Source organism: Lontra canadensis, unplaced genomic scaffold (assembly GCF_010015895.1).
Source record: "Lontra canadensis isolate GAN:19392208 unplaced genomic scaffold, GSC_riverotter_1.0 scaffold50, whole genome shotgun sequence".
Taxonomy (NCBI): domain Eukaryota; kingdom Metazoa; phylum Chordata; class Mammalia; order Carnivora; family Mustelidae; genus Lontra; species Lontra canadensis.
The window spans coordinates 2,990,371-3,001,322 of NW_022631044.1; the positions used below are offsets into that span (position 1 = coordinate 2,990,371).

General features: G+C 47.6%; 1 protein-coding gene and 1 long non-coding RNA gene across 8 annotated transcripts in view; one reads left to right on the forward strand and one right to left on the reverse strand.

Moving 5' to 3' along the window:
- Positions 1–7,129: 7,129 nt before the first annotated feature.
- PCBP1 (poly(rC) binding protein 1) lies at positions 7,130–8,735 on the reverse strand. Its single transcript, XM_032873717.1, has one exon. It carries the CDS (start codon positions 8,583–8,585, stop codon positions 7,515–7,517), a length of 1,071 nt encoding a protein of 356 aa, XP_032729608.1. The 5' UTR covers positions 8,586–8,735; the 3' UTR covers positions 7,130–7,514.
- Positions 8,736–9,474: 739 nt separating this feature from the next.
- The window catches only part of LOC116877169, a 58,406-nt gene continuing 56,928 nt past the window's right edge, over positions 9,475–10,952 (forward strand). For 4 of the 7 annotated variants that reach the window (XR_004384560.1, XR_004384564.1, XR_004384563.1 and 1 more), the window contains exons 1-2: positions 9,716–9,914; positions 10,744–10,834. This is a non-coding gene — a long non-coding RNA (uncharacterized LOC116877169). Of the gene's footprint in view, positions 9,679–9,711; positions 9,915–9,935; positions 10,170–10,743; positions 10,835–10,952 lie in introns of those variants that run through there. The other 3 variants (XR_004384561.1, XR_004384562.1, XR_004384565.1) reach the window with 3 other exon arrangements.

Below are 10,952 nucleotides of genomic sequence, written 5' to 3' on the forward strand. Positions count from 1 at the left end.
GGGAATTAAAACGGGATTGCCATTGCAGAAAACAGTTCGGCCATTCCTCAAAAGTTAAACATAGAGTTACCCTATGACCCAGCAATTTTACTCCTAGGTATACACCCAAGAGAAGTCAAAACATATGTCCCCATAAAAACTTGTACACAAGTGTTCATAACAGCATTATTCATAATAGCCAAAAAATGGAAACAACCCAAATTGTGTATTAACTGATGAGTGGATAAACAAAATGTGATCTAGTTATACAATGGAATATATTCAGCCAAAAAAAGTAATGAAGTACTGATACATGTTACAACATGGACGAGCCTTGAAAACATTATGTTAAGTGAAAGAAGCCAGTCACAATAGGCCACATGTTGTATGATTCTACTTATATGAGATGTGTGGACAAGCAAATTCATAGAGTCAGAAAGTAGATCATTGGTTGCCAGGACTGGGTTGGATGGAGTGCGTGAGGAATGAGCAATGACTGGTCATGGGTATGGGTTTCTTTCTGAGGTGATAACAATGTCTGGCAGAAGATAGTGGTGATGATTGTACAACTTTGTGAATATACTAAAAACTACTAAATTCACACTTTAAAATGGTGGATTTTATGGTATCTAAATGATACCTCAATTTAATAAAAAGAAAAATAGCATACAAATTAGTCTGTATTGTATGATCCCATTTTACTTTATTATTATTTTTTAGAGAAATGAGTATGATCCCATTTTATTTTTTTATTTTTTAAAGATTTTATTTTATTTTTTTGACAGAGATCACAAGTAGGCAGAGAGGCAGACAGAAAGAGGGGGAAGCAGGCTCCCCGCTGAGCAGGGAGCCCGATGCGGGGCTTGATCCCAGGATCATGACCTGAGCTGAAGGCAGAGGCTTTAACCCACTGAGCCACCCAGGCGCCCCTTGAAAAAATTTTTTTAATTAATTTACTTTTTAATTGAAATATAGCTGACTATAGAAAATTTTTTTTAAGTTTATTTATTTATTTATTTTAGAAATCTCTACACCCAACGTGGGGCTCAAATTTACAGCCCTGAGATCAAGAGTCACATGCTCTTCTGACAAGCCAGCTGGGTGCCCCTAGAAAATGCTTTTTGAAGTAGAGGTGAACTTATAAATGAAGGCATAGGTTTTCACGTTCATGGAGGTACATTTAAGAAAGTGTGTCTTCTCCCTGTGGGTGAACTGCTCAGGGAATAACTGATTTGATTTCTTCTACCACCCAAGAGTAACTAATGGGGTAGTGTGTCTGCTGTCACTAAAGTACCCCACTAAGGTATATTTAGCCTGGTGGCAGGTGTCTGAAGGGCTAAATTGCCGCTGGGAGAAGGGAACAGCTAGCTACCCTCTCACTACTTCAGTAGACATGGGTCCAGGGGCCGCTCAGAGAGAGCCAGAGCCCTCTCATAAAGCCCTAGTTCTTAGGATATAAGAGTAGGGAAAGAAAAGGGGGGCTTGGGTCTGCCTAGGGGACTGTGTCTATATGTAGCCTTCTCTTGTGTGTACCCTCTGCCTTCCTCTCTATTGTCCTTGCCTCCTCACCATAACATCTAAAGGTGACAGCACCTTCTGGGAGATTCAGAGTAGATCTTCCTGGTAGTTCCTTCCATCTGCTTCCTCTTCAACCAAGCTCCTATGAGTGGTTACCCAAAATGCCAAGCTGGGCCTTGTTGCAGCCAGTTGTTGCTTTTTTTGTTTTGTTTTGGGTTTTTTTTTTTTTTTTTTAAGTTAACTTCTGTTTTTCTCTCTTAAGAGTGTTTACAGAAGGTCTGTGTGTCAGAAGTCTGCCCTGTGGCAGGACGCAGAAGCAGGGATGGGAGCCCACAAAGGCAGTATTATTTCCCAAGGCAGCCAGAGAATTGTGGATATTATCTTATTCATTCTTCCCAGATAGAAGACAGAGACCCAGAAGGACCTAGAAGGATCCAGAAAGCCCCAAAAAGCTTGTCCAAGATCACCCATGGAGTGGATGCCAAAGTCAGGAGTAGAACTCAGCTCTCCTGATCCACAGCAGAGTATAATTTTCCTTTCAGAATGTTCATGCTCAAGGCCAGAAGCCCCAGTTAGGTGTCCCAGAACCCCAGGCAGGTAACAAAGAGGACAGCCAGGGTCAGAAATTATGAAGAAACCATTATTTCCCAGATGCAAGGATGCCCAAACAGAAGGACACTGGGGAACTACAAGTCATTCTGTAGGGGAGGCTGAAGGCAGAGCCAAGGGACTAGCAGGCCTTGCACTGGTGAGGCTGGTGGGAAGAGATCCTGAAGGGTCCATGAGCTATGCTAAGAAGTTTGGATTTTCTCTTGTAGACCATGCGTGGAGGAGGTACTTGATGGCCTTTAAGTAGGGGAGTGATGTGGTCGGATTGGAATTTTAGGAAGGCCCCTCAGGTGACCAAGCCAGGCAAGGTGGCCAGAGGACTTGGCAGTGGAAGGCTTCTCTGGTGGTGACTGCCTATTTATATGTCTGGCTAGGTGCTGTCTCATTGGCAGGAGGTGACAGGCCCAGTGATGCTGGACAGTATGTGGCTCACTACTAAGGGAAGCTAAGAGTAGCAGGGAGTGAGGTTGGTTCAACTCACAAACCTCAAGCTCTTTTTGTGTGTGTGTGTGTTTTTTTTTTTTTTTAAACTCAGGCTCTTAATAAACACTGCTTACTGTCCGCTGCTCTCACAGTGATCCCAAGAGTGGTGATTCATGTCCCAGCGGCTGGTGGGGGTGGGGTGCGTGGTGGGTTGGGGGGGTACATGTGTGTAGGTTGAGTGGGGTGAGAGAGGGGACTGGGGGTTGGGGGATGACTAGCCTTCCAAACACGTGGAACAACTCCCGTGGCCATGACACAGCAGGTACTTGTCGACCTGTTCCATCTTCTCAACTGTGGCAGCGGTTGCGGCCCAAAAGCTGATGGCCCGAATGGGGCTGCAGCAGGAAACACACCAACTGTAGAGGGGGCTTATCGATTTCCAGGCCTCAATCCAGAAGAGGATGGGGCACGCTCAAGCTGCCCCAAAGAGAGAAGAGAAGAGTCCTGAAATGTAAGTCCTGATAGGAGAGGGAACAAAATGAATTAAATTCTAATAGTCATCCTGGCCTGGCATCTGATTTTCACTGCTCCAAGACCCTCTTCTATCCATAATCGTTTTTTTCCCCCATAATCCTTTTTTTTTTTTTAAGTTTTATTTAAGTAATCTTGAGGCACCTGGGTAGTTTACTCAGTTACTCAGCATCAGACTCTTGATCTCGGCTCAGGTTTCCATCTCAGGGTCATGAGTTCAAGCCCGGCTCTGGGCTCCATGCTGGGTGTGGGGCCTACTAAATAGAACAACAACGACAACAATACCCCTCCCCCCCCAAAAAAACCACAACAAAACCAGCAAAACAAACATAGTAATCTCCACACCCAATGTGGGGCTCAAACTCATGACCCGGAGATCAAGAGTCACACACTCCTCTGACTGAGCCAACCAGAGGCTCCTCCATAGTCCTTTCTTACCTAGCTTTTAATTTTTTTTTTTAAGATTTTTATTTATTTGACAGAGATCACAAGGAGGTAGAGAGGCAGGCAGAGAGAGAAAGGAGGAAGCAGACTCCCTGCTGAGCAGAGAGCCCGATGCGGGACTCGATCCCAAGACCCTGAGATCATGACCTGAGCCGAAGGCAGAGGCCTAATCCACTGAGCCACCCATGCGCCCTCTTACCTAGCTTTTATTTGCAACTTCCCATTGGTTCCTTATTATCTGCCTTTAGTGACAGTCCTTTCAAAAACAACAACCCTCCCCACCAAAATCTTTTATCCAGTCCTCCCCCACTCAGGTTACTGTCCTATTTTTCTCTCTCCTTTGCACCCTCAAGGGTTTGAGCCAGTTAGTCTCCAGTCTCCACTTTCTTGCCTCCAGGTTGTCCTCTCTTGGTGTAATCTGGCTTCCTCCTATCACTCTTCTGAAATTCTGCTCCCCAAGATACCCATGACTTTGGAAGTGTCTCCCCCGGTATCCCCTTAAAGTGGTCTCTGAAAATGACTGGGTGGAAGGAATTAAAACAAGAACAACAAAAACTATTAGAAATTAGATTTCAATTTATCATAACTGTTAATATTTAATTTTTTTTAGATTTATTTGAGGGTGAGCGAGCACATGTGTGCACATGAGCAGCAGGGAGGGACGGAGAGGGAGAGGGAGAAGCAGACTCCCTCCCAGACTCCAATGTGGGACTTGATCCCAGGACCCGAGGATCATAACCTGAGCAGAAGGCAGATGCTTAACCGACTAAGCCACCCAGGCACTTCTTAATTTTGTTTTCTTACATAATATTTAGAATTATGTTTGTATATAGTTTGTAAATAAGCATGACTAAAATACATGTATGTAATTTATAAACGAATGTGTAATAGTGTATATGCTTAAGACTTTTTACTGAAGGGGAGCATTTAAAGAAAATTTTTGAAGCCCCCTGGTTTTCAGGATAAAGCTCAAACCCTTTATGATGGCATTCAAGGCTGTTTTAGCCTCAGTTGATTGTGGCTTCCTCCACCTTCCCTTCCCTTTCTATTATGTACTGTGCTTTTAACTATAATTAGCAACTACTACGCATCTTCCAGTTGTACCAAAACATTAAATTTTAGTTCAAAGTATTTTGCACAAATGTTCAATTCTGTTAAACCTCTCTTTAGCATTGTTGTCCTCCGTCAACTTTGAAACTTTCCTCCTTGACTCCTCTCAAGGACACTATCCTGGTTTTTCTCCTGCTGTTTTGCCCTCTGCTTCTTCATCAGGGACATCTATATTCATTCTACAGATACTTACTGAGCTCCTGTTAATATATTATGATGACAGGCATTAGAACTACTGTGGTGAACATGGAGACGAGGTCCATTACCCTAAAACTCAGTCTCTAGCCCCTTCCTCTCACTTACCTGTCTCCCTATGATTCTGACTTCCTTTCAGTTTGTCTATTTCTAGCTACCTGTTGACTATTTCTCCCTGCAAATAGTCATATCACTATTTCTGAACTCACTGCTCCCTTTGTTCTAGCTTATTCTAGCCTCCACATTCAGTTTAGATCTCCCTTGCGTTGGCTCTTTTCTACATGTATTCCTAGTAATACTACTGTCCTATTCCCAGGAATACTACCGTTATTAGAATCCGCTTGAGGCCATGTTCTGGCTGCTCTTCTTGACTTCAGTCCATCCAAGCTGCCCTTCATCCTCTGCCTTGCTGCCTAACTCATTATTTTACAAATTATGGCCAGCTTTGCTTTTGAAAGGGTGGGAGGGGAAAGGGGTTGAGGACAATTGGAGGTCTACTTTTTACAGGGCATTTGAACCACTTCACCCAGCAAATTTTAGGGACTCCGCAAAAACCATTTGGCCTGGGTTTGATGGTTCAACTTATTCACTCCTGCCCTACTTCATGCAAACTTGGTTTATGCTCATTATCTCCAGGAGACAACCCATTTCTGGGTTTTCACTAGGTCCTCCTTTACCTGTCCTGGCCCCTTAGTCCAACTGTCCTCTCTCAGCTTGTCATTTAGAACACATTGTTCTTTTAAGCATGTCTTTTCTGTCCAAAGACACTGTGGACAGAAATGGACCTTTGGCTTTCTGCAGTATCAAGTATACTGAAGTCTACTACGTTGTAAGCACTGCTCTGCTTTACAAACATGCTCATTTTTTTTTCACAAGCCCGAGATGTGTACTTTTAACACCTCCATGTTATACAGAGGTTAAATAATTTGCCCAAGGCCACTAGTAAAGGCAGAACTCAAATTTGAACTCAGGTTTAACTTATGAAATTAGGTTCCCTTCAGTGACTGCCTGCCTGGCTCCACAGTGGGTGAGTGTGAAGTGCATGGTAGACCCCAGGCTTACCTCCAGGGCCTCTCGGAAACAGGTCTGTACCTCAGAAAAAAGCAGATACCCTGTAAAGAGTAAGCCTCAACAGGTATTTATTGCGTGTAATACTCCCCTCTCACAGGAGTTTCTCTTTGCTGTTAGTGTATCTTCCACAGTGCCTGGGGTTTGAACTAAGCACTTTTGGCACATAATTGTCCATTGTCTTGAATTGCCTTTTTCTAGTGTCTTTGCCTAATCATAGAGAATTTTTCTTCTTTCATCAAGTCCAGTCTACTCCAACTGGTTGGTATGGACATGAGGTTATTAGGCCTTCACAGCAAGATCTTCCTAATCCACTGGTAAAGATAATCAGTGGCACTTAATTCTAAGAACCTTTTGGGGTATTGTTAAAAATGCAGTTTCCTGATTAGATTTGGGGGGTGGGACCCAGGAACCTGCATTTTTACCACCACATTCTTAGGCTACAATCAGTGGATCTAGCTACACTCCTGCCTGTGAGGGCTGCCCCATTTAGGCAGGATTTTCTTGTATAATGACTTCTCTAACATTGCACACAGCTGAAGAATTAGAAGCTGGGCTTCTTTTGTTTCTGGATTCACCACTTGGAAGGTGTAATAACATCCTCTGATAGGCTGCTTGCCACAGGTGCATGCTTGCCACGTGCACCCCACTGGTACCATCCCCCGTTCAGTCCTGGGGGCGCCAAACCCCTCCATCCCTATCACCACCCGGCCCTGGCCCTCGCCCTCTTCCAAATCCTCAAACCCACCCTTGACCCTTTCCCTTCCCCCACCTCAGCCCCTCCCTCCAGCCCCCGCCCAGCCCTTTTCCCTCCCCCACCTCTCCTCTGGGTAACCCCCCCCCCAGGCTCCTCCCACCTTAGAACATTTTTTTTTTGTTCCTAAGTTTCCCCAGTGAGATTGGGTTGGGGGGAGGGGCTGGCTGGTCGGGAGGACACACTGCCATTCATTAGGGTTCCTACGGAAGGGGCTACTTTCTCCATCTCAGAAAACCCTTGTTTTCTACCAGAGAAATGGGCAGAGGCCTCTCTCTGGAACTTGGATGGAGGGATGTCACTCTCCGGTAAAGACCCTCCGTCTGCAAATACCCCAAAGCAGGCCCAGCCTGCGGTGTTCCTTTGTTGGGACAGAAAGGGAATGGAATCTTACCAATAGGTGAAAAGGGCTAGAGAACACGAAGGATGGGCCCAGCCTTCTTCCTACAAAGGCCTAACGCTAAAAGGGAAGGGGAAAAAAAAACCACCAACAAAGAGTTTAAGATAGTAGTCCCAGCTTTTTCAAATATGAAGCATTTTTTAACCAATCCATTTTTTAATTTTTAAATTCTTGACATTACAGAACTAAACTGAAATTTATTAACATTCCACTCTTACATTTCTTATCGACAAACAGAAATAAAATTCATGAGCCAAAAACCCAAACAAAACTAAAAACAGGGAAAAGCTTATAAAACTAAATATGGATCCCAGCATTAACAGCTGAACAGAGAATGTGATTTTTAAATTCTTAGCGGATGATAAAGTTGTGTAGAAACTGAACACTTACAAATTATTTAAAACCTGGAATCACTGACCAGAAATTACACAGTTGGATCATGGGAAAACAGCAGAAAGGGGTTTTAAGTGAACCTACACTGTTCTAGCTGCACCCCATGCCCTTCTCGGAGGAAAGCCTGGCATTGATTAGATACTGGGCCAGACTAATACTGGCAGCAGAACCAGTGATAGTAACCTGCCTACCAGAGGAGCCTTCCACGGGATTGGCAATTTTGATCTGGGCCCCGGACATCTGGCGGATCTCATTAATGTTGGCGCCTTGGCGCCCGATTATGCAGCCAATTAAGTTATTTGGAATGGTGAGTTCATGGGTGGTTTGAGTAGATGCATCCAAACTTGCCCAATAGCCTTTCACCTCTGGAGAGCTGGAGTCAATTCCGGCGAATCCGGTCCCGCCGTGCATCATGGCAAAGTGAGACTGTTGTCTTGCCACCTGGTTCAGCTTGGCCAGATCGAGCGGAGAAATGGTGTGTTGTCCTTGAATCGAGTAGGCATCTAGAGGTGGTCCCTCCAGGTCATGGGTGGCATGGGGGTAGCCCGCAGCGTCGCTGCACCGATCTTGGCCGCCCGCGCAGATGACTGGAGAGCTGGCCGGCATGGGCTGGTACGGAATGGTCATGACTCTCCCTTGCGGAGACTGGGAGAGCGTCTCCAGCATGACCAGGCAGATCTGCTTGACACACTCGGTGACAGACTGCGGCACGCCAGCAATGGTGATGGCCCGCTCAGTGGAGTTGGGCAGCATATCCCCAGCCACCTGGACCTGGGCCCCCGTACTCTCGCGGATCTCTTTGATCTTACACCCGCCTTTCCCAATCAGGGAGCCGCACTGGGTGGCCGGCACCACCAGCCTCAGGGTGACCGGGGGCCTGCTGGCCGCCGTGCTGTTGGTCATGGAGCTGTTGATATCTTCTTCCAGCTTATCGATGATCATAGCGAAGGCCTTAAAGATGGCATTGGTAGGGCCGGTCAGAGTGATGATTCTCTCCGGACAATTCCCCTCCGAGATGTTGATCCGCGCGCCACTCTCCTCGCGGATCCTCTTAACCGACTCCCCTTTCTTCCCAATGATGCTTCCTACTTCCTTTCCGTGCATAAGCAGCCGAATGGTGAGAGTCACATTTAGTCCACTTTCAGTCACACCGGCATCCATGGCGAGCGGCGGGCGGCGTTCGGGGGAGTTGGGCTCGTTACGTGGTCAAGTCTTTGGTGGCTGGCGGGGGGAGGGGAGGTGTAGGCCCAAAACTGCCGGCGCGAGGCGAGCGAGGGCCGCGGGAGCGAGCGGGCGCGGGCAGGAGGCCGCGGCGTCGTCGCAGGGGCAGGCGGCGGCGGCGGAGGGGGCGAGCGGGGCCGGGAGCGGCGGGCGGGCGGGTGGGCGAGGGCGCGGCGGTGGCGACTCCGGCGGCAGCCTCGGCGGTCTGGGCGGGGCGGGAAGCCCGCTTTCAACCCCGCGTACCCTCTGACCCCGGAAGTGCTTGCCGCGCAGGACCCCTTGAAAAAAAATGAGGACCCGTCTTTTTTAGGTCACAAGATTGCGCCAACCTCCACATGGTAGTTTTTAAAAACTCTTTTTAACAGCCTAGCGTTGAACATAAAGCCCCGATGGGCAGACGCTGTGAGTCCGGCAAGGTTTTAAAACAACGTGCATTTTATTAACTCAAGCGGCACTGGCAAATGTTTTGAAATGTTAGTGTTGTGAATGGGGCTGAAACATTATTTTCCCGCCTTGCAAAAGGTGTTTGGAAGCGGAGCGACACGGGCAGCCCCGGCAGTAACTGCAGGCGGCCGCTGGGACGCCGCGGATTTAAAACGTGCGCGTGAGGCGGCCAGAGCGCGTGCGCGAGGGTGTGGGGAGACGGGAGGGGCAGCGGCGTTCTTCCGGGGGGGAGGGGCGGCGAGGCGAGGCTTGTGGGGTGGGTGCGCGCGCGCGAGCGCGCGCGAGCAGGCACGTGGGGGCCCCTTCGTCCCCGGTGCCCGGGCGCCCCGCGCCAACCCCCACCCTTGCCCCGGTCCCCCAGCGGCGGCCGGTGAGGAAAAAGACCGAAATCCCCCCTACTGCCGCCCAAGTTGTGGCTCTGCAGTTGATTTCTGGGGAGTGCTGGAAACATGGCCATAAAAAAAGAATGGCGTCCATTTACATAATGCTTTGTTTGCATTTTGCAAGTGTCTTTCGGTTGAATCTAGAGAAACCCCACCTCCTAATGTCTTTTTAGTCGTGGTAGTCTGGTCAGACATTTAAGACAATGGTGTGCCTCTTGGGGACCGCATTTATTTAGGGGTCCCGAGTAGTGCGGGGGAGGATTCTTGCGATTTTCCCCACGCCGTTTAAGCTCCCTCTCTGCCTTTCTACCCTTGGCGCAGACGCCGCGCCCCGCTTTCTTTGGGGGCGGCCCCTGTCGGGCCCCGCCATCTTGGAAGGCCTTTCTTGCAGTTCGCCATCGCACGTTCCTCTCGCTAAAGAAAAGTCGTTTGGGTGGCTCGTGTACGTTTATTTCTGTCCGTTTCTTTTTACTTCGGCTAAGCCAGACAGAGAAGGCACCCAGACAGACGTGTGCGCAACGTGCTTTAGGATCCCGCAGGGAAAGAGGCTAACGTGGCGGTCCCTCCGCCCCCCCCTTCCCCCACGGGGTGGCCGCCATGTTTCCAGAACACAAAATGGCGACACGTGTCCTGGATTTGTCGCCAACGAGAAATTGGGGTCGACCCGAAAGCTCCAGAATGCCCCCACCCCCATCCCGTGCGTCTTGGCTGGATCCTTCCCCTCGCAGCGAGTGCTCTGCCCACCCGGGTCCAAACCTCGGCTGCCGAATTTTAATGCATTTCCTCCATTAATTTAAAATGGAAACGTTTATTAACTAAAAAATGAAAGCATAATACTGAGTTCTCGTTAGTTTTTAATTTAATACTGAGTAATGAGGGGCAGTACCAGTGGTTAATTTGGGCCCCCCAGTACCGAAGCATTTAGGAATTGCTGCTTTAAGAAATGAGATAGAAAGTTACTGATTTTCTAGACTTTTATCTCAGGCTGGTGTGCTGGAGAGACCAAGAAATGGTCTTATAAAACAACTTAAAAAAAAAAAAAGATAATTTCCATAAAGCCACTCAGACACCAGTGACCTTTTTCAGAGGGCATCTGGCTGGTGAACCTCAGTTTACCCACACCTGGCATTCACTTTTAGTGTGGAGGGACAGAGACAAATGTTACTGTGCATTTACCAGTGCCAGATGCTGTGCTATCGTTTTACTGCATTCTATAATTTTTACAATGATCTTCTGAGGTAGGTGTTACCTCTCTCTCTCTTTTTTAACAGACGAATTCACTTAGGCCCAGAGGGATGAAGTGACTAATTCAAGGTCACACAGTGTGGAGGATGGAATCCCGACCTTCTGATTTCTTTATTGGTGAGCACATTTTCAAATTTTTCTGTAAGTTATGGTTTTAGAATTCAAGTGCTGTTTCGATGTTTAGGTGAGCTGGTCATTTAAAGGAACCCCTCAGGTAACCTTTTGGTGCATAGTC